Source organism: Myodes glareolus, chromosome 15 (genome assembly GCF_982192425.1).
Source record: "Myodes glareolus chromosome 15, mMyoGla1.1, whole genome shotgun sequence".
NCBI classification, from domain to species: domain Eukaryota; kingdom Metazoa; phylum Chordata; class Mammalia; order Rodentia; family Cricetidae; genus Myodes; species Myodes glareolus.
Window position 1 is genome coordinate 68,201,782 of NC_142040.1, and position 26,920 is coordinate 68,228,701.

At 39.0% G+C, this 26,920-nt stretch overlaps 1 protein-coding gene across 1 annotated transcript in view; it reads left to right on the forward strand.

Annotated features, from left to right (window-relative positions):
* Positions 1 to 26,920, forward strand: part of Dnah5 (dynein axonemal heavy chain 5) — a 287,252-nt gene that overhangs the window by 169,405 nt on the left and 90,927 nt on the right. The window contains exons 44-51 of the mRNA XM_087897036.1: positions 3,001 to 3,242; positions 6,067 to 6,243; positions 6,831 to 7,032; positions 8,720 to 8,862; positions 9,558 to 9,692; positions 20,611 to 20,733; positions 21,246 to 21,459; positions 22,757 to 22,980. Of these exons, the coding sequence (XP_087753162.1) occupies positions 3,001 to 3,242; positions 6,067 to 6,243; positions 6,831 to 7,032; positions 8,720 to 8,862; positions 9,558 to 9,692; positions 20,611 to 20,733; positions 21,246 to 21,459; positions 22,757 to 22,980 (1,460 nt within the window). The remainder of the gene's footprint in view (positions 1 to 3,000; positions 3,243 to 6,066; positions 6,244 to 6,830; positions 7,033 to 8,719; positions 8,863 to 9,557; positions 9,693 to 20,610; positions 20,734 to 21,245; positions 21,460 to 22,756; positions 22,981 to 26,920) is intronic.

A 26,920-nucleotide genomic window follows, 5' to 3' on the forward strand; every position in this document is an offset into this window, starting at 1 on the left:
CTGAGGAACCGCCACACTGATTTCAACAGTGGATGCACAAGTTTGCATTCCCACCAACAATGGATGAGTATTCCCGTTACTCCACATCCTCTCCAGCATAGGCTATCATTGGTGTTTTTGACTTTAGCTATTCTGACAGGTGTAAGATGGTATCTCAAAGTTGTTTTGATTTGCATTTCCCTGATCGCTAAGGAGGTTGAGCATGACCTTAAGTGTCTTTTGGCCATTCGAAGTTCATCTGTTGTGAATTCTCTGTTCAGTTCAGTACCCCATTTTTTAATTGGGTTAATTAGAGTTTTAGTGTCTAGTTTCTTGAGTTCTTTGTATATTTTGGAGATCAGACCTTTGTCTGATAAGGGGTTGGTGAAGATCTTCTCCCAGTCAGAAGGTAGTCTTTTTGTCTTACTGACAGTGTCCTTTGCTTTACAGAAGCTTTTCAGTTTCAGGAGGTCCCATTTATTCGTTGATTCTCTTATTGTCTGTGCTACTGGGGTTCTACTTAGGAAGTGGTCTCCTGTGCCTATGTCTTGTAGAATACTTCCACTTTCTCTTCTATCAGGTTCAAAGTGGTCAGATTAATGTTGATGTCTTTAATCCATTTGGACTTGAGTTTTGTGCATGGTGATAGATATGGATCTATTTTCATTCTTCTACAGGTTGACATCCAGTTATGCCAGCACCATTTGTTGAAGATGCTTTCCTTCTTCCATTGTATACCTTTAGCTCCCTTGTCAAAAATCAGGTGTTCATAGGTTTGTGGGTTAATATCCGGGTCTTCTATTCGATTCCATAGGTCGACTTCTCTGTTATTATGCCAATATCAAGCTGTTTTCAATACTGTAGCTCTGTAATAGAGTTTGAAGTCAGGGATGGTAATGCCTCCAGAGGTTCCTTTATTGTATAAGATTGTTTTGGCTATCCTTGGTTTTTTGTTTTGCCATATAAACTTGATTATTGTTCTCTCCAGGTCTGTGAAGAAGTTTGATGGGATTTTGATGGGGATTGCATTGAATCTATAGATTGCTTTTGGTAGAATTGCCATTTTTACTATGTTGATCCTCCCAATCCAAGAGCAAGGGAGATCTTTCCATTTTCTGGTATCCTCCTCAATTTCTTTCTTCAAAGACTTAAAGTTCTTGTCAAGTAGGTCCTTCACTTCCTTGGTTAGAGTTACTCCAAGATATTTTATGCTATTTGTGGCTATCGTGAAAGGTGATGTTTCTCTGATTTCCCTCTCAGCTTCTTTATCCTTTGTGTATAGGAGGGCAACCGATTTTTTGGAGTTGATCTTGTATTCTGCCACATTACTAAAGGTGTTTATCAGCTGTAGAGTTCTTTGGTAGAGTTTTTGGGGTCTCTTATGTACACTATCATATCATCTGCAAAGAACGAAAATTTAACTTCATCCTTTCCAATCCGAATCTCCTTGATCCCCTTATGTTGTCTTAGTGATGGCGCATGCCGGTAGGATTTGCTGAAGGAGGCAGAGGCAGTAGGATCACGAGTTCGAGACCAGCCTGGGCTACACATTTTGAGCTGGAGAGTTGGCTCAGAGGTTAAGAACGTTTGCTTTCTTGCTGAGCCTTTTTCTGCTGGTTGTTCCCTGGCCTCAATTATCTTCTTAGGTGACTCCTTTCAGGCTGGTCCCCATTGTCCCCTGAAGTTACACTCCGAAGTGCTTTGGTGATTTCTGGCATATTAAATACAGACTGCCCTTTCCAGTCCAGTTCTACCTTCAGTGGTCTCACAAGTGGTCACCCCTCTTTCTGAACCCTGAGTGCATGGTCTCAGAGGTCCTTCATCCTGTGGGCTTCCTTCCTTCCACATTCACTGGGTTGACTGAGATGTCTGGAAAAGGTGGGAAGCTTGAGGGACAACAATGGAGTCTCTGATAGAAATCTAAATGTTGCATTGCCTCTGTTCCCAGACCTCCTGTCTCTCTCTACATTTTTTTTTTAATCTAGAAGAAACCTGTATAACCCCCAGTGGTTTTAAATTCCACTGCTAAGCTGAAAGATTCTACATTCTAATATCTAGACTGATCTCTCTCTCAAACAACTCAACAACTCTCTTGGGATGTCTGCTGGATATTAGCATATGCAAGACTAAATTTGTTCTTAACTCTGCGTGTTTTTCTTGTTACACTGATGTATCACCCCTTCTCATCTTGATAATTAGGTATGGCTAATTTTTGCCTTAGACTGTCTTTTTTACTTCTCTTCATCCCTTTGGGCGATTATAATACACACATTAGACAAGCTGGTCCACAAACAACTGGCAGACATTTATTTTACCCGGTTTTGAATGCTGCCAACTTCTCGTTTGTATCCTTTTATGAACAGAGGGGTGAGAGATTTCTTTCTCCTACCAGGACACTAACCCCGTTCCTGAAGTTATTCCTTCATTCCCTAATCCTATATACTTAATCTTAGAGAAAAATATTTCAACATTTCAGGGGTCCAAGGCATTCAGTTCCTTTTATCACCTGAAGCTTGTTCCTGCTCCAGGGTCTTTGCACTTTCTGCTCATAGATGGAAAAACATCTTACCTCCAGGTCTTTAAATCACTCCATTCTCTCTGTAAATCCTTCACTGACCACCTAATTCAAAATAATACCTGCGCACTGAATCTGTTTAATATTTCCTTATTGTTTCTCTGATTGGCTGTCTGTTTTTTCCACTTAGAGTGTAAGCTCTTCGAAGGTGGTCCATTTTCTCACTCACTGCCATATCCCAAGAACAATGCTGCATAGAGAAGGTGCTTAGTATTTGTTCAAGTAACAATGGAGTTTTGATATAACTATAGTTTGTACATAACTGCCACATAAGGGATTTGGAAGGTCCTTTGTGCTTATACAACTTAGTCATCATTAGATCGAAGTTTTATTTAAAATTAATGGTCATTATATACAGCTCTAGTACTCTCTGAAACTTCATAGCTACTTACAAAGGCACCTGTGTGCAATGTGCCCTCTTCGTCTCTCCTTGGGTGGCATTTCAGGGGACCATATCTGGATAGTTCTCGATGGTCCAGTTGACGCCATCTGGATTGAAAATCTGAATTCTGTTTTGGATGATAATAAAACCCTGACTCTGGCCAATGGCGACCGGATTCCCATGGCTCCAAACTGCAAGATTGTTTTTGAACCTCATAACATTGACAATGCTTCTCCTGCCACCGTCTCAAGAAACGGAATGGTTTTCATGAGTTCCTCTGTCCTTGATTGGAGCCCTATTCTTGAGGTATGATTGAATTCCTTCTTTCGTATAATTAAACAGGGAAAAGAGTCCTCAGCATTCTTTGTGAGCGTGCTGGTTCTTCTGCAGCTGGTGGTGTAATTGCCTTTTTAGAGCACTGCTTATGATAGGCCCTTGAATGCACAGGGATGTGTGGACCCTGATTGCCCCTCACAGGCTTCTCCAGTCCTCTGCTAATCACTTAGAGCTGTGATTTCCAGGTAATTGTCAGGCTCACGTGAATCGATAATCCTGCCAAAGTGTGGCTGAAGTCTGAAAAGTAAAATTTAATTCATCACTTTGTGGATCCATGGCAGGTTTGAAAGGCACTTGTTCATGTAAAATTTGGGAACAGCCATCTTAGAATTTTAACTTAAAGACAATTGTTAAAATTTCACATAAAGATTTTTTATGAGATTCAGTAGCTGTAATATTAATTTTATCTTTGTGGTTAGAAATAATATTTCATATGATATCACTTCAATTTATGACCCAGTATAGTAGTTAATTACTTTCAATATATTCTAGAACCTTTTAATTATAATTTGATTTTAGTTACATATTTTGCATACTTATGCATTTTACTAAACCCTTATTATAAGATAAAAGTAAGTGCGACTGGATAATCCATGTGATGTTTATGACATAGTTGTCTAGATTTTTAATTTTTGCTTTCCTTTATAATTTGAAGATGATTTTATTTTGAGTTCCTAATTTAAATTAGGTAGCTATTATTTTATCTTTCAATTATATTTTTGTACTCATATCTATACAGGCATAGTCTAGCTTTTATTAATGTCTTTTCAAAAGTTTTATGATCCTGGGCTACAAAAAGGTTTAGACTTCATAACATACACATAGAGCTAGAAAAGAGCATGTTTGATAGCAAAGATACTGACATTCTTGAATATAACTCTAAAAATCACTGTTAAAGATTTCATACTGCATAGTTTTTATAACCATTAAAAATGAAGTAAGGTGCTCTTAGATAAGCAAAAGTACTCATCAGTGATAATTTAAAAAGTACAGGTAATTGTGGCAGATCTGAATCCTACCCAGTTACAGTCTCCAGGGAGGGCACCAAAGGGTCCTTATGCTTAAAGTATCAGAGTAGATCGTGTATCTGTGCTTGGTGATTACAGATACAATAGAATGCAAGTAAATTGTAATTGCATGATCCACCTCAAACACTTAAATTACACAAATTATTTGAAAAATGCATTTATTGTAGTGACAAACTTGCTCCTTCTAAAATACACTGCTATTGTACCCACCTGGATTTTTACAGAATTCCCCACTTAATCACATCTTCCTATGCTTTTTAACAATGCAGTGTCCTTAGTTATCAAGGGCTGGCTATGAGACTTTGTCTCCTTGTGATGTCAGAAGATACACCAGAGAGTCTACCAACAGGACTGACTTATCTGAACTAGGACATAAATAAATAGTTCCAAGTTGAATTGCAAAGACCACTAGGTCTCACCCTACACAAAGTGCTGTAGGTGATTAAGGGATGCTGACAGCTGAAGAAATCTTCCCGGGAAGTTAAGGTTTTACTGCTTTCTTGAATCCCTAATTGTTTCCAGGGACGTTGAGTTTTGGGGTACACTCATCTCTTGACCCTGTGAAAATTACCTGAAGAAATCTGGCCCTGTCGGCCAGCAATGGAGTGCTCTGGCTGCCTTCCCAGCACCGACCAGCAAATTTTTCTCTTCATTTATTTATTTATAAAAATTTACACTTCCTCCCCTCCTCCCAATACCCTCCCGCTCCTTCCTCTCCAGTCCTAAGAGCAGTCAGGGTTTCCTGCCCTGTGGGAAGTACAAGTTCCTTCCCCCCCTCCCTCCAGGTCTAGGAAGGTGAGCATCCAAACAGACTGGATCCCAAAAAACCAGTACATGCAGAAGAAACAAGTTCCAGTGCCATTATCAAAGGCTTCTCAGTCAGCCCCCATGTCAGCCACATTCAGAGAATCTGGTTTAATCACATGCTCGTTCAATCCCAGTCCAGCTGGCCTTGGTGAGCTCTTATTAGATCAGTCCTCTTGTATCAGTGGGTGAACGCACCCCTCACAGTCCTGACTTCATTTGGCGATAGATGGAGATAGAGACAGAGACCCACATTGAAGCACTGGACTGAGCCCCCAAGGTCCAAATGAGGAGCAGAAGGAGGGAGAACATGAACAAGGAAGTCAGCAAATTTTTAAACAGTGCTTTTCTCCGAATGACACACCTCCCTTATTTAGTCCTGAATGACAAAATTGTCTAGTTTTCTGAATACCTTTGGTATTTTCTATATTACTTACTAAGTTAGAAGAAATTAATGGAAATAGCCCATTTTGTTTCTTGGTTTTTAAAGACTGAGTATGGAGTTCCTTCGCTCCTCTTTTGTTGCCTTTGGTCATGTTAGCAACTCGCTGTAAATGCCTCCCCGTTTTCTTGAAATACATTTTAACTAGTGTTTAGTTGAGGGCTGTTTCTGCACATGGCATTGAGTCTGAGAATGATGCAGACAGACTCATTGAGTGTTAATTCTGGCCTTGCCACATACCGCATGCCGGTTGTGGTATGCTGGTGGATTACTGAAGCTGTAAGTGTCGGGGGGGGGGATAATAATAGTTCCCATCTCAGAAAGTTACTTTGAATATTTAAGCGAATCCTTATATGAAAGAGTTCCTAGATAGGCTTGGTACAGCTCAAGCACAATAACCCTATGCATAATTATTAATTGTTAATTAATGTTTATAAATTTGATAATGCTGTAAAAATGTTTATCTCCTCAATGGTCCTTTTCCTGCTTTCACCAATGCACAGATGTGTTAAACCCACAGGGTTTCCTCAAGAGACGATCTCCTCAAGAGGCAGAAATCCTGCGACAACTGTATGCGGAGACTTTCCCAGACCTGTATCGTTTCAGCGTTCAGAACCTAGAGTACAAGATGGAGGTGCTGGAAGCCTTTGTCATCACACAGAGTACCCGGATGCTGCAAGGGCTGATCCCTCCAAAAGTGAGGGGCTGCATCTTCCTCCCTAACACACAGCAGGGAGCGCAGTATTCGAAACTAGACTTGGTCAGGGTGGATGAGGATGTGGTGGGGGTTGGGAGGGGTTTCAGACATGCTAATTTTATTTTTCCATAGCTTTCTTTGAACAAAGCAGGTCATTGATTTGAATTTTGTTGCTGGTTAGTATAACCATATAACAAGTGTCATTTTTTTGGGGGGGGAATATTCCCATTATATTATTTATTTATTTATTCTGTGTATGTGCAGAAGTCAGAGGATAAATTGTAGGCTGTTGGTTGTCTCATTCTACCATGTGGGTCTGGGAATTCAGTTCGTGCTGTCGGGACTGGAGTCAAGCGCCTTTGCCTATGGTGCCATCTTGCTTTCTTGCTTTCATTTGTTTCATAAACCAGTTAGTACCTGTGTAACTCCATTTCTCATTTTCTCCCCTGTTGTATCCATTCTTTTGTTCTCCTGGGCATAACTAAGCTAATGTCTCTTTTCTAGGTTTTTTTTTGTTTTTATTTAGCAAAGATTTAGATGAAAACTGAGAACCAAGTAATTAAAAGGGAATGCTTGTGCCTCCTCAGGAGCAGGCTGGAGAGGTAAGCCCAGAGCACCTGGGGAGGCTGTTTGTCTTTGCCATGATGTGGAGTGTGGGTGCAGTCCTGGAGCTGGAAGGTCGCAGCAGGCTGGAACTCTGGCTGCGCTCGCGGGAGGTGCCCACTCTGCCCCTGCCGCAGTCAACGGATCCTGGGGACACCATGTTCGACTACTATGTTGCACCGGATGGTGAGTGTGCCCTGCATTCAGGGTGGAAGGAAAGAGTGTTTGGTCCAACTTACTTCTGTGTTATTGTAGTGAGAACGGAAACGCTTGCCGATAAAACTGAATAATGAATAGAGAAAGCTAGTAATTGTTATTTCCCCAAGCTTTACTTCAGGTTCCAGGTACAAGTTCCACTTGCTTAGCAGGTGGGACCTTTAGTGACCTGCACAAATTGAATCACTTTCCTACTCAGATATACAACAGGCATTCAATGGAACCAAATGTAAAAAAATTATATTCCAATATAGGCATCTATATCTACAAATATCTATTTCCTCATTTATATGTCTCTATATACATCAATATATACTTTAACATAACGTATATATGCATAAACATGCATAATGCACAGACACATATATGTAATAATACACAGAAGCAACTTTATATTTTTATGTGTGTTCATACACATACCACTTAGTGTCTTTCCCCATATGAAAAGCTTGTGAGATTTGACATTTCACAGTGATTGATGGATTCTGGTACATTGTTTCTGTCACTCACTCTCCTCTGTATTATTATGTATGCTATGTTTTTGAAGAGCTACGCACTGAGAAAACAGTTCTAAGATATTTCTGAAGGTGCCCAAATAGAGGACTCTATTTGGAGTAGTTCCTGGGGAAGTTTTGATCAAGCTAACACGTTCTAAGAGTTAACTCTACTGGATATTTCTTGGGTACATGGTCTTACATAGCTCAAACAGGACTTCAACTTGGTATGTTCTTGAAGATGACCATGAACTTCTGATTTTTCTGCTTCTATGTCCTGGACACTGATATTACAAGCATGTGCCACTGTACCTGGTGTCTCATTTAGCTGTAATTTTCAACTTGGTATATCCCAGAATTATCTGAGAGGAAAGGCACAACTTAAGAATTACCCAGAACACATTCCTCTGCAAACGAGTCTGTGGGGATTGTCTTGATCATTAAATGATGCAGAAAGGCCCAGACCGCTGTGAGAGACACCATCTCTAGACAGATGGTTCTGAGCTGTATATCAGAAGCTAGCTAAACATTAGCCAGAAGTCAAGACAGTGAATGAGCCAGCGAGCGGCATTCCTCCATGGTTTCTGTTTCACACTCCTGCACTGAGTACCTGTCTTGACTTCCCTCAGTGGTGGACTGTGACCTGGAAGTATAAAATGAATTAACACCTGCTGAATTAATGCGGGTCAAGAAATGCCAGGCTAGCTACAAGATAAGCCAATTATATTTCTCTTTATAATATATATTTTTCTTTATAAGGGGCAAACTCACGAAAAAGGACCAAAAAAGCCCAAGCTTCTGGGGAACCACAGAGACAGAGTAAACCCTGGTCTGCCAGGTGTTTTTCTCCCAAAGGTCATGCTCTAACTTGGTCCCACGTCTTAAAGCTGACAGAGATTCCCCTCCTCTCTCAGTTGGAAAGGTCAGAATTTTATTATAGCAACAGAAAGAAAAGCAGAAGACCCTGTTTTATGCCATGGTAGGTGTTTAACCCAGGAAATTGTGCATGGTAGACAATCACTGTACCAGCTATAGCCACACCCCCTCAATGATCTTTGTTTTATGGTATTTGAAGATATCTTTGTGATGTTTTGAAGGTGCCTGATCATGACAGGGATGTACACTATTAACTGGAAGGTGTGAATACCTCCTGCTCTTCTCAGGTTCCTGGAGGCATTGGAGCCTGTGTACCCCGGAATATGTGTACCCACCTGATGTTGCCCCAGAATATGGTTCTATCCTGGTGCCAAATGTAGACAATGTGAGGACCGACTTCCTAATCCACACCATTGCCAAACAAGGCAAGGTATGACTTTTTAACTGCTATAAAAAATAGTGCACGTTGAAGGGGCACATGAAAATATAGAAGTACCCAGTATTTATCTTACACTAGTTTCTATTTAGAATAAGGGAAAACATTATCTAAATGAGTGAACTCCTTCTGTTGTTTCTCAGTGACAACCTAATGTGTCAAATAGGCCTAGCTCCTAGTTTACCATTCTAGTCGAAGGAAGTGAATTTTGACTTGTTTTTGCTAAGACCATCCTTCCCTTTTGGTTACTGATTTACTGTGCTATGGCTGTCATAACAAAATGCCAGAGCTTGGGTGGGTAAACCACAGACATTTCTTTCCTCAGTGCTGGAGGCTGAGAACCGTGATGAAGTACTGTTGAGGTTGATTTTTCCCCAGGCCTTTCTCCTTAGCTGAGGGACAGCACCTCCTCCCTTTGTCTTCCCAAGGCGCTTTCCTGAGTGTATGCTTCTCCAGTGTTTCTTTGTGTATCTAGATCCCGTGCTGTGTAAGACATCATTAGGCAGTATCTACCACCTTAATAACCTCGTCTGGGCAGCCATCGCTGTATCTCTCAATTCCTTTCTCTAGGTACAGTCACATTGGGAGATACTGAGCATCTGGGCTTCAGTTTAGGAGTTGGTGGGTGGGAGGAGCACAGTTCAATCCAGGTTGTTTGTTTTATTTCATTTCCTCTGAATTCATTTTAGGCTGTGCTGTTGATTGGTGAGCAAGGGACAGCTAAAACAGTCATAATCAAAGGATTTATGTCAAAATATGATCCCGAAAGTCACATGGTCAAGAATCTGAACTTCTCTTCGGCGACCACTCCACTGATGTTTCAGGTACTACCTTTGATCTTGCTCACAGGTGTAGGTCTGTGCCACTCCTGGAGGCTCAAGGTGTTTCCTGTGTTTGTGGAACCTTGTCAGACCGTCTGTAATCTTGACATCGCACTAGTACTGTCTTCTGTTGTGACTGTCATTCAAATGTAGTAAATTCTCTTTTTAGTTCGGCTATCCTATATATTCTTAAATTATGGGGAAATAAGAAACTCTCCAAGAACTATTTAATGAAAAGATGGGCAAATAAGGTGCCACATGCCTCAGTGGTGTTTAAAATATTTGTGTATAAATGTAGGAAAATGTAGGAAAACCATTTTAAACCTGAGACATAGAGAATCACTTCCTGACTAGACACTAATAGCTCAGGGGAATAGAATTACTGACAGGATTTCATGAAATTAGATATCTGTACAGAAAATTATAAAGTGGAAAGAGCCTACAGAATGCAAGAAAATCTCTGCCCCTATTCATCTGGTGGGGAAATCCTTCAGAATGCAAAAAAATCCCATTATTTCAATCCAAAATAACCCAATCATAAAATGGGAAAATGTCATGAACAGACACTTCTCAAATACAGAAATGTAAATGACATAAAATCATGAAGAAAAATGTTCAAAATACTTAGTAATTAGCAAAATACAAATAAAACTACACTGAACCACATTTTACCCTCATCAAAAATGGCTGTTCTTGAGAAAGCAAATATTTGTGAGACTACAGGGTCAGTGGGGGAAACTTTATACTCTGTTTATGGGAATATAAATTAGGGCGGCACTATACATATCATCATTGAGGTGCCTCAAAACATTAAAAGTAAAATTTCCATGCCATCCAACTATGCTGGTTCAGGGTACACACTGTAAAGAATCAGAGTGAGTGGATTATATGCACACTTGCTGTATTTATTGGTGCACTATTTCTGTAAACTTAGTGACAGAATCCTCTAAGGCAGCTGCCAGAAGACGAATGGATGGAGTGTGGCATACATGTATAGTGGAGGCATACATATGCAGTGGAGGCATGCATGTGCAGTGGAGGCATATGTGTGCAGTGGAGGCATACATGTCCAGTGGAGGCGTATGTGTGCAGTGGTGGCATATGTGTGCAGTGGAGGCATATGTGTGCAGTGGAGGCATATGTGTGCAGTGGAGGCATACATGTCCAGTGGAGGCGTATGTGTGCAGTGGTGGCATAGATGTGCTATGAAAGCATCCATATGTATTGGAGGCATACATGTGCAGTGGAGGCACATCTGTGCAGTGAAGGCATACCTGTGCAGTGAAGGCATACCTGTGCAGTAGAGGCATACACATGCAGTGGAATTTTAGTCAGCCATAAAGAAGGATGGAAAAGGATGGCCTGAGGTCATTATATTAAGTGAAATAAGCCAGACTCAGAAGGATGTAGTCTTTTGGGTAGATCCATAGAGCTGGTTATATCTGGACTGTATGAAAGTTCTACCTAAGTGTTTGGAGGAGCCTCCTTGCTGATTCTCACAGTGGTGGCACCAGTATACGTTACCACTAGATTTTATGCTTCTCCCAAACTATTTCCTAAGTTGCCAGTTTGCCTTGTCCTTCACTTCTGTAATGTTCTAACTCAACTTCCACAGTAAACTGTAGCAGTGTATAAAATCTGAGAATCTTAGAAGATGAAACACGCCATGCCATACATCCTTGAATCATATGACGACAGAATACAAACCTTCAATTTGTACTGCTTTAGTCAGTGAAGCTTCAAAGACTGACCTGAGCGTGTGATGGCCGACTGTTTCTTCTTTTGCTGGTACAAAACTATAGAAAACTAGTGCAAAGAGAGAGAAACGTTTTCCGCTGTGTCTTTTATGTACAACTGCAAATTATTAGTAGTATTTAAATTATTCATGCATACCTGTGAACTCATGTTGTGTGTGTGTGTGTGTGTGTGTGTGTGTGTGTGTGTGCGTGTGTGTGTGCAGATGAGTGCAGTGACTATGGAGGTCAAGCATCAGATACCATAGAACTGGAGTTACAAGTAGCTGTGACATACTTGGCATAGGTGCTGGGAATCAAACTCAGGTCCTTGGCAAGGGCAGTATAAACCTTTAACCCTTGAGCCACCTCTTTCCAGCAACCTACCCCATTTATAAAAAAGTATCATTTATTTTCTGTATTTTGATCAATTTTCTTTGCATTGCAAAGAGAAACTTCTTTGGCAATGGATGAGATTTGTCTGTGGATATAATAAAAATTTAGACCACAATTAGGGATTATGCCAATCTAATAAAGTGGCAGGCAGTATCAGTTTATTCTCTAAGATCCATGGCATCACTAGCCTTGGGTGGATGGCTAGGTTTCCAACACCAGGCATGACTTCTTTCTTGTTAAGCAGGGCTTAAATTCATTTAGATGGCTGCGAATTGTTGCCAAGATTATTGTATATGCTCATTGTAAATTTATTATACCACATAAGAATATTTTCCAATGGGCACATGTTGGGCATTAAGCATATTCTCTCAATTCTTCTTTTTCATGCACATTTCCTTTGCTAGTAAAAAATGTAGCTATGTCGACAGGCTTCATATATCACAGATACATGGCATAGAACTCAGTAAGTATTCTGGATGAGTCTTCAATTCCAGGTGCGCTTTCTTCTAACTCCCAAGTGCAAGTATTAAAGGTATACATCATATTGTTGGAAAACTGAGGAAGAAATTAAGTTTTCAATCTTCACCCCAACCACTCAACACATTGTTTGAGGGACGGAAGAGATGAATAAGAACATGTTCTGCTCTTACAGAGAACCAGAGATTGGTTCCCAACAACCACAGGGCAGCTCACGGTGGTCTGTGATTCCAGTTCCAGAGGATCTGACACTATTTTGGCTTTCATGGGCACTATGGATGCATAAGGCGACATACACACATGCAGGCAAACACACATGAGATAGAAAGAAATATATATATTTAAAATTTTGATTGAGAATGTCATGTGTATATAATGTATCTGGATCAAATTCATTCTTACTGCTCCCCCTCCAACTCCTCCCTATACCGGACTTCCCCCAAACCCCAAGTGCTCTTTGTAAATCAACTGACTCATTTAGTACTGCCAACATGTGCACAGGGCCATGCATATGGGCCTATCAGGGGGTCATATCCCTGAAGCAAACAAACACTCTCTCTAGTCAGCCATCAACTGCCAATAGCTCTTCTGCTAAGGGTGTTCTTTGCGAGTGCCCCTCCCATCAAGGCTGGGACTCTTGACTGGCAAGATTTTGTGCACACAGTTAGAGGACTGTGAACTCACATGTATAATGGCCCTGTTGTGTCTGGAAATAATTATTTTGCAGTAAATAAATATGATTTCTGTTGTTCAGCTCCCCCTCTGTGTGTGTTAGAGAGAGAGAGGGCTGGGGGAGAGATTCCATTTAGGGCTGAGCACTCCACAGTTTCTTTTCTGCACAATGGTCAGTTACAGTATTAATTATACTGTAATTAATCATAAATATCCTTTCATTAATTACTATACACTTCAAGAGAAGCTTCTTTGGTAAGCACTGAGAACTGCACCTTTCTACAGGTTTAGAGATACCTATTTAGGAGTCAGTTTAATTCTATGTCTGCTTAGCAAAGTATTAGTATTAGGTTCTCCCCTAGAACCTATGACTTAATCAGCCACAGGTTCTTGGTTAAGTTAATAGTGCTGGGAATGGATTATGTCTTGTGAAGCAGGGCTTAAATTCAATCAGAAAGTGTTTGGTGATTTCCACAGCATTTACACCACTAGCACATGTAATGTCAAGCCAGTCATTATTGTAGCTTACCAGATTCACACTCGGGTAAGACCATCGACGAGTAGCATGTGCCGCACCTTCCAGCACTATAAAAGCTAATCATTAAAGTGAAACATCCAGGTTGGTAAGAGCTTGATTTCTTCATGTCATTCTCAAATATGCTGTGTCTCCAGCAATCAGATACTCCATCAAGTTCTGGACGGGCATCCATATCTATGTTGTTAGCCTGTAATGTTCGGTGGCTTCTGAGACCCCACTGGCCCATAACTTGAAAAGAGGGAACTCGCATCTGTCACTGGACTATTTGTGTGATAGCCTATGGTGTCTGACAGGGAATTTCGGGAAAGAAATTCTTCATATCAGTGTATGCCCTAATCATTTGAAAAATTTTAATATTTTTATTAGAATATTAATAAAATTTGAAAAAGATACTTCTTAAAAATTATAATTGGAAGGCAAATATTTATGAAAAAACAAGCTCATAAAATTTTGTTTCTGATGAACTTTGCTCCTCTCTGCTTATTGAAATCAAAATAGTAGCTCAATGAAAATTGTTGAAGGCATGGATAATTCATGACTTCTCATTGCTTAATTTAATTGGTAACATCAGAGCACCAATACACTAGGACTATCGACTGAATTTCTGAATAAGACTGTCAACTTCATTATACTCCTCTGCTAGAGATGTTATTTCCAATACTGACTAGCCCTCTGCAAATAAATGACATCTATACAGTGTCTTGGCATGAAATTCTAGATGAAATGTCAATCCCAAATTGAAGATACTCTGCAGTGGTGTTTTGTATTATTATTATTTTTGTGTGGGTGTGGAACAGAATGCTAAATTATCCTAGACTAGTAATAGACATATAACTATACATAAATATCTCCCCTATACACACACACACACACACACAAGCACATGGGCACACATACATGCGTGCGCGCACACACACACAGAGTGAGCAAGTGAGAGAGAGAGAGAGAGAGAGAGAGAGAGAGAGAGAGAGAGAGAGAGGGAGAGAGAGATTCACACATATATTAGCACTATACACGTATATTATGATACTGCATCATATTTACATCATTTTTTTATTTTTACATTAGAAAGACAGTTCTCTTTAATGGTTATAATTATAGTCTCATTTGAGGATGGATATTTAAAATAATCCCAATGTGATTTTTCTTTTTATTGCATAGGGTAATTATCTATCTAGTGACTTTCCTGAGAATTCAGTACCTCTTTGGCTTTTAGTATGACTGGGGCATCACTGTTAGAGACGGATATAGGGGTCTGGCAGACAATCACTGGGATGTCCATATTCTCAATGTTCAAGGACAGGAAACTTCCTGCCTTTTGTTATTTCATGACATCATTGTTTCTTCTCCTGCCCAGAAACACCATAGCACCATCTACTCTGCTTTCTGCCCAGGCCTACCTGACTGCTGACCATCAGCACTTTCTATCATGCTGACTCGTTAGTTTGAGAAAGCTTTCAATTAACCAAACTCCTGTAATTAATTAACTTTCTCACTCTAATTTCCAAACATTCTTACTACACGGAGCCAACGCAGCAGAGGGCATTTGTCTCTTAGTCTTTCACTTGTATGAATCCCAAGCAAATTGAAATTGTAGATGAGGAGGTAGCTACTGCCCACCTGCTGTTAGCTACCATGATGCTGCACAGTCAAATGGAGAACATTGGTCCTGCCAGGCTGCTTCATGAAGGTTCCATGTGGTGCAGCCAGTGGGAAGTTTGTATGTTTATACGTTCCTCTTTGTTTGGGACACTCAGGTTTACACATACTCTCTCTTGTTCGTAATTAATCATGTTCTCTAAGGTTATCAGTTTGGATAAAAAAATTATGCTCAGCCCTAATTACATTTTGGCCATAAGAATTTGTTTATTTTTTTAGAAGACAACCCATTTTTATCCTAACCTAGAGTTAGCTTATTTTTCCCATTTTTTAAATTATTGATTCATATATTTGTGATTTAAGTAATCCAAAAATGTGAAAAGAAGAAAATGAAAATTAAGAGAAATTCTAAAAATATTGATCTCTTTCAAAAAATTATCTTAATTTATTTTGAATATAGCAACTATCTTATATCCATACATTTTAACTTTCAAAAATGAGAATCATAAAGCCCGTCAACACATTTCACATCTTTTCTGGCACTAGAACAAACTGTATTGGCCATGTGCAGCCAAACCATGATCTATAAACAGGAGAACAAGGGTTGCTTTGGTGAGCATGGAGCCGGGTCCTTCAAACCCTTCAGACTCACCTTTGCTTCTAACAGTCTTCTCTCCTGGGTAAGAGAGAATTCTTTTGGCTTCTCAGAACAACATGGCATTAGTTTCCAGAGGAGTCCTAACTGATGTTGACGCACAGTTAATACGTCAAGTTTCACTGTTTATCCTAAGTGTTCATTGGTGGCAAAGTGTGAGCTAGGAGCCAGGTCCCATCACCCTGCTGTGCTTTTCCCTTCTCCCTCCTGCCTACTTCCCGTGGACTTTCTTTATTCGCCTTAACACTCACAATCAAATGATCAACAGTGTGCTTATTTCATTCTCAGCTTTTAGTTATGCATTTCTATAGTTCCTTGTCAGTTCTTGTGACAGGTTTTAAGTTCTAAATCCCTCATGGAACTTTTATGTCTTTCCATCTGTCTGTCTATCATCTATCTTCGTTCTTCTTTTCTTTATCTTTTCTTTTCTTTCTTTTTTTTCTTTCTTTCGTTTTTGAGACAGGGTCTCACTGTGTAACCCTGACTGACCTTTTAAACTTTGCCAATGTAAGACTGCTTCAATAATTTACAACAAAGTAGAAAGATTCTATTATTTAGGCTATAGATTTTTAAATAAAGAGCAAAACCTCTCAGTTTTCATAATTTTTCGATATATATCACATGTAGATAGAAACCAAGTAAGTAGATTTATATTTCAATTTAATTGTATGTGATATTTATGAGAAATGTCTCAATTTCTTTAATGCCATTCACATTGAAATAATAAAATAACTTTATATTTTTTTACAATGACTTTAAGCTTCTAATAGTTTTTTTCATATATTGCTTAGGTTTAATTCTCTGTTGTATGCGTTTATATGGATTCTGGGCTGTGGCTCATAAGTGAAAGAAGCAGTCACTTAACCTTCTTTTTTATGGTTCTAAGCCCGGAGAGAGCTGTTACATAAAACCTTGCAAATTATGCAGACTTATGCCATGTCCCATTCACAAGGACATCTGTGTGAATGAATGCTGATTCCCAAATGAGCAATTATTTTGATCAAAGAAAACCCCTCCAGCAAAAGGTTTTTCTCTATTTCTGGCTAGAGAAACAGACACATCTATAATGCCAAGTTTAACTCATGCGATAAATACTGCTTAAGATATAATGTAAGGACTTAAAATTGCTGAGGATAAAGGTGTGATTTCTTTAGGAAATCTTTCATGAATGAGGATAATAGAAGAACTGACCACTTTATGTGTGAGCATATGTTTTAATGATCTTTGGAACTATGAAGAAAAAAATTGTCTACTAAGAAGTTTAGAAAACCAAACTGCACTAAGCGTTAGGTTAGATGGAAGGATGAGGAATTTCCTTGCTCTATTCCTAAGCCTACTTGGCTTTCTAACCACCTAGTTTTCAATGATTTAAAACTCACTTCTGTGCCTGGAGGTAATGCTGGTTTCCAATGAAGTATGGATAGACAATGGAATCAGAATTTTGTTTAGGACCTATAGGTTAAAAAGTGAAACCACAGTGACTATAACTTCCAATTGTACTTATTATCAAAGAAGCACCCAGCCTTCTTCTAGAGATGTAAGCTTTTTAACAGTTAATATCTGGGTTAAAGACAGTAGCATTTATGGAAGATCATTAATCTAAGATTTTTTTCATAAGGCATTTTGGACAGTGCCTGGGAGTTGCACATCCTGGGAGACAGATGTTTTGGGTCATATCTCCAGGGAGTGTGGACGGAAGTTTTTGTCCAGTTTGGTCCCACAGCCGTTCAGTCCCAAAGAAACACACAGAGGCTTATATTAGTTATAAACTGTTTTGCTTTTCTGACCTTCAAGTTGAACCCCAATTTCTGTCTCTGAGTTTTTATTAATCATGCTTCAAGGAGTATATGAGCAAGGTTCCCATCATGAACACTGTAAACTAGCCTATAGAATGAGCACCATTTCATAGTACATGTTTTATTATTATTTGAGTACCAGTTGAAAGATGGAAGAGTATTTTTTGGGGGTAAGCAGATAGCATCTTGAAGCTCCGTGTAGGTCACTTATGGGAATCTCTTGGGGTAGAGGACAAGGTTATACCATCCTTTAGGAAGATGATTCTGCACATAGAACAGAAAGCAAGATGGAAGAGATTACTGACTGCTTTGAGAAATATTTGACAGAGTCATTTGCAGTAACTACTTAATAGGGGGGTTGGACTGGACAAAGATGCAGAAGTGCGACAGAAATGGAACACGTGGATTCATTCACATTGTGGTTGGATAAGATTTGTGGTCAGTTGAATGGATATTGTTGAAGGATATAAGGAGATATTAAAGCACGATTCTGGGACTCCTGTATTTTCTTACTGATGTATCAAATGTACATGGTCTCACATATTTTTCTAGATACTAATGAAGGAGTAATGTAGATTAAATGCCTGTACCATTTTATTCCAGAGTGGGGATCAGATGGCAATTAAATAATTAGAATACAATGTACTCCAGAATACAGGAGTTTCTATCTGTCTATGTTGATTTTCATGATGCTGTGGGGCACCCAAGTGGGGATATGCAGTTATTTATTTTCTTGTATTGTGTGGTTCATGTGTGTTTGTACACATGTGCAGGTGCATGTGTGTGAAGTTGTATGTGCATTGTGTGGTCTCTATGTGGAGGTTAGAAGTCAACCTTTGCTGTTGGTCCTCGGGGGATATCTCATAGGTCTGTAGGTCACCAAATGGGAAAGGCTGGCTCTCCAGAAATATCCAGGCACCTGACTGCCCTTCTCTCTGCAGCACTGAGATTACAAGAGTGTGCCTTGATACACAGTTCCTGATGCTTACACAACCAGTGCTTAACCAATGGGGCTTCCTTCACAGCCCTCTAATAGTTATTGATACCAGTTTAGTATCAGGTTTTTATATCTTGGAAATTCTTAAGAAAATTATACAGTGGGAAGAAATCTTAGAAATTTAACAACATAGCTCCACATTCACAAACTGTTCTGTTTCTGTGTTCTTTCTGTTTTTATCAGCAACCCTTCTTATGATATGTAATGCATTTATCATGTCCTGCTATCTAGAAAATTAAGGTCAGAATGATAAGGGAGAAGGTAGAGGTATGTGGTTCTTACTCTGTATTATTCTAATTATCCCACCTATGGAGTTTTAGCTCTTAGATGGTCCCATAAGACATAAAATTTTTACATGACAAAGAGTTCTCATTAATAGACATGGGATATCTGGGAGGTTCTGGTTTGCCATAGGGGGTTGTCGGGAGGTTATTAATTGGCTTATGCATTTAAATTCATTGAAAAGCAGAGCTAAATTTAACCTAGTACATTAAACAGTGTGTTTTTATGTCAGGGGAATATGTAATTCTCTTTTCTATCATATAATTTCATGGGAGATTTGTTTTATAATTGAATGAGTTGTGATATATTTACATGTATTTCTGCTGAAAATGATGAAAACATTTTCTCATCCTTCCCTGTTGCTTATTAAAATGATGATGGAAACTTACAATTTGCAATTACTTTGAAGACTTCTGGAGGCAAATATATAGCTGGTTCCTTACATTTTAGTGCATTTTATAGTTATATAGTAGTTTAAAAAACAATTTTAACTGCTTTACTCTTTATATGATGTAAGAAAATATTTTTGGTTAGGAGAATTCACTTTTACTTCAGTGTGCTGTACTCCCCCTGCATGTATACAGCTTCTCACGAGATTTAAGATCATGCTTGAATAGACGCTACAGTTACAACAATAACTTGAGGATTATAGAATTTCTGAGCTTGTAGAGTTGAAGAACTTTGAATTTCTTGCTTGTTCTTGTATGCTAAATCGCAGTTACTTGGTCTATGCCTTTATTTTAACTTAAGTGCAGTTGGTATTTATTAACAGCAATACAAAAGAAGCTGAGATTGAGAAACACAAATGGTTATTGCTGTAGTTTGTCACCTGGAAAGTCCTAAGAGAAAGGCAAAGACCCAGTCACTAAGAACCAAGTAAGGGGTGAATTTTGTTAGTTTATTTTTAAGCCAGTGTGGACCGCTGTGAAAATAAACCACGACCATTGCTGAGAGTCTGAGATTCTTTTTAAGACAGAGAAAGAACATGAAGCTGAGAGTGTAGGGAGTGGGATCTGGAAGGAGTTTGGAGTTAGAAAAGAATACAATAAAAATTCCCACAGAATAAATAAAAGAAAAAAAAAGAAAAAAAAAAAGAGTTCAAGATCTTTCTCAACCACTCCCTCCACTCCTTCAAAGATTCCTTTTAAGAGGTTCACAATTCTTTACACTGCCTTGGATTTGTACAGCACAGTATGACCTCCTCTCCAACCACTGAGGAGTGTGGATGAATGAGAAGACAGTGGGCTTTGTTCTCTATGCTCTTTTGGGAAAGACTCACGTGGTTGCATCTGCCCCACAGCAGGGCATATGGGGCTACTGGACCCAACTGCCTTTGTAACAACTTTAAATTAAGGGCAGACTATGCAGCTCAGTCTATGGACTTAAGAAGCCTATTTTAATAACCCTGTAATAACCCTGTTTAACAATATCGCTGATTGTGACAAAACTTTTGCAGAACTGAGTTTAGGAATCACTGGTATAGACTCCGGGAAATGAAAGTAAATCCTGATAAATGGACAGAAGAGCATCATCTACTCAGAATTTACGTTGATTAGAACTTTATTAAATGATAGATGAAATCAGATTTTTAAAGGTTGTAAATATTATGCAAAATAATTTAGGTACTAATTAACTTGCCAGAATTAATAAGGACATTATGACCTTTTATAAGGAAGTAACTACTGTCATTTGAAAGGTTATAGTTTGTTGCTTGTTTTCAGTAGTTGACCATGTCTTAGGGAAGACTTTTACAAATGTTTCTGTCTTGTTTAACAGAGGACAATAGAGAGCTATGTGGATAAACGTATGGGCACAACATATGGTCCTCCTGCAGGAAAGAAGATGGCTGTCTTTATTGATGATTTGAATATGCCAGTAATCAATGAATGGGGTGATCAGGTATATTGAGCCTACTGTATATTTTTATTTTGCTAATTTGTGACTGATTCTTCGAGGACTAAATTTTCTTTTTATGTTTCTTCAGCATGCAGTTTCTGAGTTCCAATAAACTTTCTTCTGTAGAGAAACTTAGGGAACTCCATACTAGGAATAAGGTGGTCTGTCGGTATTTCCTCTCCTCTCTGTGTGTGCGGTGTGTGTAGATGCACTCTCCCCCAACAGTGCTTGTGAAGTCAGAGGCTGTCATCAGCTGGCTTTCTCTGCCTCTCTCCAGCTTTCTTGAAACAGGTCTCTCTGAGCCTGGACCTCACCATCTTGCTGGTTGATCACTGAAATCCTGGAATTTGTTTGTCTCTACCTGAGGTTATTGGTGTGCACAATCAAACCTGGCTTTTATGTGGGTGCCGGGGAATCTGAACTTAGGTCCTCATGCCTTAGCATCAAGCACTTTACTTAGAGCCTTTCCTTAATCCGAGGAATGGCATTTTAATTCTGAGGTTTTTTTCCCTTAGGTGACTAATGAGATTGTCCGGCAGCTGATGGAACAAAATGGATTCTATAACCTAGAGAAACCTGGAGAGTTTACTGGCATTGTAGACATCCAGTTCTTGGCAGCCATGATCCATCCTGGAGGTGGACGCAATGACATACCACAGCGATTGAAGAGGCAGTTCTCCATATTCAACTGCACCTTGCCTTCAGAAGCTTCGATGGACAAAATCTTTGGTAAAATGGTTGTTAGAGGAAAAAGAGGAAAGAGGGACAACCTACTCTCAGCAAGTGTCTACTCAGAGGGCAGCACAAAGCACAGGAGGCCCTTTAGTTTGCATCCTTATTACTATTTTATTTTGTTTCCTACCATGATTTATTATAGGTTTTTATGGAGGTGGATGACTCAGTCTGTGCTTTCTTCTTTGTTAATATTATTGTTACTAATTATTTAAGTAGTTGTTACTAGCTTCCTAAGCAAGGATGGAAACATGCCATATACATGAACTTGTTTTCCCATGGGCGGCCTATATATTCCCTATATATTCTTTTGTTAAGAACATGTGGCTGACATACTAATACAAATAATCAATATTTTGCCATAAGAATAACAGTGTACAGAACAGACAAGAGTTCCCCATCTGACAATCAGGGTAGTCAACATAATTGTAATAAATTACTGATGGATTAAACATGTAGTACTTCAGAGATACTTTGATTGAAGAGCTACTAGCTCGATATATAGCCAAGTGTTATTTAATTGAACAATGAAAATATATTTTTACTTCTTTTGAACTTATTCTTTGCAGGAAAAAGTGTGAAGTTATGAATAACTCTCTGTTAGGTATTAATTTACAGTTTCAGAAACTGCCACTGACACAAAACTCATTAAGATTACCCTAATTAATTTCTGGCAAGATAAAATGTCATCTCATCACCCCAGGCTAGGAGAGTGTGACGGAGTTCTGCCTTGAGTCACAGCAGTGGGAAGGTTTGGAGACCAAATGACATTTGAATTATCTCAACTTGCGGAAAGTAAAGTAGATGAGAAGGAATGACTACTATCACTTTTAATTATTCTTTGGTGCCAGGAAAATGTGATGCATAAGGGAATTATTTTATAATGCTTGGAAAATCAACAACAGAAGAGGAAACTATAGAGAACTTAGGACTCTTATCTTTTATAAGTCAATTTTATATATTTATCACTGTTATTTAATAACACTAAATTAGTGTATCAAGTGTTTTCAGTGGTATTTGTTTTCTTTAATAATAATATAATATAGCAATTATAATAATTGTAATTATAATTTTACCCTACTATAGGGGGAATCCAGAGCTTTGCATATGTTAGGCAAATGCTTTGCCAGTGAACAGCTTTTCTCCAGTTCCTTGGCAGTATTTTTGAATCAACACTCTGATATTTTGAGTGCTAACTTATTTAAACTTATCAGTAGTTTCCGAGTATTTGAAAAATCAATAAACCATTAATTGATGTGATTGTCTGCACCGCTTGGCTCTCTCATCTTTTCAGGTGTGATTGGGGTAGGCTACTACTGCTCCCAGCGGGGTTTCTCTGAGGAAGTGAGAGGTGCTGTGATGAAGTTGGTGCCCCTGACACGCCGTCTGTGGCAGATGACCAAAGTGAAGATGCTCCCTACACCCGCAAAATTCCACTACGTGTTCAACCTTCGCGACCTTTCCAGGATCTGGCAGGGCATGCTGAACATAACCTCAGAGGTCATTAAAGACACAGAAGTACGTGATACCTAACATAAAAACAGCCCACATTGCTATTTTCTTATTCTAAACATTTTAATTTGATTTTTTTTGTGAAATCTGAAAAAATTTGGATGTTTTTGGATACTATTCATTTCTTTGTCTGTGTCCGGCTAACATCATTAAGAAAAAAAAAACCCTAAATATTACATAGAAAATTTGAGTTGTAATTTTCAATTAAATTAATTTATACTTAAGGAAATAGTAAACAGAAATATTATCCAAGGGGGGTATGTATTAGTTTCTTTTCCTAGTCTTGTGATAAAATACCCTGATAAAAGCAATTTAAAGGAGAAAGGACTTATTCTGGGTCTTTCTTGGAAGGTATAGACTATCCTGGTGGGGAAACCATGGTGACAGTGTAGGAAGCTGGTCATGTGGCATCCAGGAAGCTGGCAGCAGTGTAAGCTGGCACTGAGCTTGCTTTCTCCTTCAGCTCCAGTCTCTGCCTGTGGCATGATGCTGCCTACCCAAGGTTAAGGTGGTAATTCTATCCTTCCCACCAACTGGCTGGTTCTAGATGACCCGACATGGGCGTGGGACTGTGTTCTAGCTGACCCCAGTTCCTGTCAAGCAATAGTCAATATTCACAGGCTAGAATAGAGGACACCATTGTTTATTTTTCTTCATAGTATGCTCATCTATAATAGTCCTGATATTTTTTAAACTTAAAAAAGTGTAATTGTATTTATAAATAAGCAATCAGAGTGAGAAGAAACCATTCTGTTGTTAATCACCCTTGATTTTTCCTTGCAACTAGATGAAGTAAAAGTAGCATTCATTCTGCCGCAATTAAAAAGTGGCAGCAGAGTAGAAAATTCATTTAATACAAACCCCGAAATGAGTACTTGTGGATGTATACGGATGTGACACTTCCCATGTGGTAAGAGTTTCCTTCAAGTTAGAACACTATTTTACAAATCCAGTATGTCTGTTCCCCCCAGAGCCTGACTCTGTGCTCAGGCTAAGTCACAGGTGGCCACTTCCCCGGGCTTTCTGGAGCTGGGGATATAGTTTGGCGACAAGAACCATCAGAGGGTGGAGTTAGTAGCAAATATTGGTGGAAAATAAAGGCTCACTATCTTGTCCGCTCATCGCTCCTCCAGACATTCACCAATAGGCAGTCACACTATTTTTTTCCAAAATCAGTAAAATTTTATTGAATGTATTCTTTATTTTAATTTTTAAAATTCATTTTACTTAACAACCGCAGTTCCCCATACCTCCGCTCCTCCTGCTTCTCTCCCGTCCCTGCTCACTCTGTAGAAAGGGTAAGGCCTGTCATGGGGAGTCAACAAAGCTTGGCATATCAAGTTAAAGCGGGACCAAGCCACTCCCCCCTGCATCGCAGCTGAGCAAGGGAATGGGTTCCAAAAAGCCAGCTCATGCATCAGAGATAGATCCTGGTCCCACTGTCAGGGGACCCACAAACAGACCAAGTCACACGACTGTCACCCACATGCAGAGGGCCAAGTTAGGTCCTATGTAGGTTTCCCAGCTGTAGGTCCAGAATCAATGAGTTCCCGGGAGCTCAGGTCAGCTGTCTCTGTAGGTTTCCTCATCAATCTTGAACCACCCCACCCCCCTCCACATACTCATATGAGCCTTCCTTCCTCTCTTGGACTGGACTCCAGGAGTTCAGCCTGGTGCTTGGTTGTGGACCTCTGCAACTGCTTCCATCAGTTACTGGAGGAAGGTTCTATGATGTCAATTATGGTAGTCACTAATCTGATTACAGGAAAAAGCCAGTTCAGGCACCCTCTCCATGTTGCTAAGTCTTAACTGGGGTCATCCTTGTGGATCACTGGGAATTTCCCTAGCACCAGGTTTCGTCTTAACCTCAAAAAGGCTTCCTCTATCAAGATCTTTTTCATTGCTCTCCCACTACATCCCTCCCCCAACTTGACCATCCTGTTTCCTCGTGTTTTCATCCCCCCTCCCCTCCCTTCTCCCGCCCTCCCTCTGCCCCTATTTTACGCAGGAGATAACATCTATTTCCCTTTCCCTGGGTGATCCATGCATCCTTCTTAGAGTCCTCTTTGTTACCTAGCTATAAATGGATTATAGTTTGGTTATCCATTGCTTTATGTCTAGTATCCATTTATGAGTGAGGACATACCATGTTTGTCTTTCTAGGTCTGGGTTACCTCAATCAGGTGTTTTTTTTTTTCTAATTCCATCGATTTGCCTGCAAGTTTTATGACATCATTGTTTTTTACAGCTGAGTAATACTGCACTGGGTAAATGTACCACATTTTCTTTATCAATTCTTTAGTTGAGGGGCATTTAGGTTTTTTTTTTCAAGTTCTGGTTATTACAAATAATGCTGCTATGAACATTGTTGAGCACATGTCCTTGTTGAGTATCCTTTGGGTGTATATCCAAGAGTGGTAATGCTGGGTCTTGAGGTAGATTGTTTCCCAGTTTTCTGAGAAATCACCATACTGATTTCCAAAGAGACTACAAGTTTACACTCCCATCAGCAGTGGAGGAGTGTTCCCCTCACTCCACATCCTCTCCAACATAAGCTGTCATCAGTGTTTTTGATCTTAGCCATTCTGACAGGTATAAGATGGTATCTTTGACTAGTTTTGTTTTGCATTTTCCTGATGGCTAAGGATATTGAATAATTCCTTAAATGTCTTTTGGTCATGTGAGATTCTTCTGTTCTGAATTCTCTGTTTAGATGTTTACCCCAATATTTAATTGGATTATTTTGTGTTTTGACGTCTAGCTTTTTGAGTTCTTTATATATTTTGGAGATCAGCCAAAATATATAAAATGTCAGGTGTGGGATTGGTGAAGCTAGTTTCTCATTTTGTGGGCTGCCATTTTGTCTTATTTATCATGGCCTTTGCCTTATAAAAGCTTTTCAGTTTCAGGAAGTCCCATTTATTGATCACTGCTCTCAGATTGTTGTCTGGGCTGCTGGTGCTGTATTTAGGAAGTGGTCTCCTGTGCCACTGGCCAACTTTTGAAAAACTGGACAATTTTGGGGAAGCTCATAATCCTTATGATAAAACCAACATTGAGTTAGCAATAGTGAATATTTCAAGTTGATTTATAAAATTTAAAATATACTCTTATTATGCCTGTATAGGTGTGCGCATGCACATATATGCACACACACACACAAAGACAAAGGTAATGTGGAGTAGGTTCTCTCTTTCCACTTTGACATAGGTCCCAGTGGTCAAACTGAAGACATCACGCTTTCATGGCAAGCGTGTTTACTTTTTGAACCATCTGGCCTGCTCTCGAGTTTTGTTTTTCTCTCTCAGTGTTATTAATAAATTAATGGAATTGTGGAAATGTGATGCTTATCTGCTATTTTTCAGTAGCTATTCTGGTCACTTATTTTAAGTCGACACAAACAATTTTAGCAATTGATGCTATAGTAAACTTTTTCTTGACAGAAACTTTTATATTCTGGAAACTAAATAGCTTTTTTTTGTTCATTAGTAATAAAACCTGACTTGAAATGTAAGAAATTTCTATTAGTATTTTAAACCAAATAAAGAGCTTCAATATATATTTTTATTGGACTAGAATCAGACTGTTGTTTAATCAATTTCTCCAACTACCAGTGAATTTTGGTCCCTGAATTTTTTCATTCATATATTCCAGATTTATATTTGTGACAAACTTTCTTTATTTCTGCTAATTAAATATGTCTTTGTAGATTTCAATTGCATACATATAAGAGTTTCTCATACATTGTACATTACACTATAAATGGCCCATGAAAGGAAATATTGCAACCATTTTAATAACAAACGAAGACCTTTTCACATAACACCAGTTAGTTCATTGACTGATTTGATAAATTTGTAATGTTTTTAAATCTGATAATATTTTCTTTTTAATTAAGATCACAAAAGAATAAATTCAATTTCCATTTATTTACCTGAATAAGATC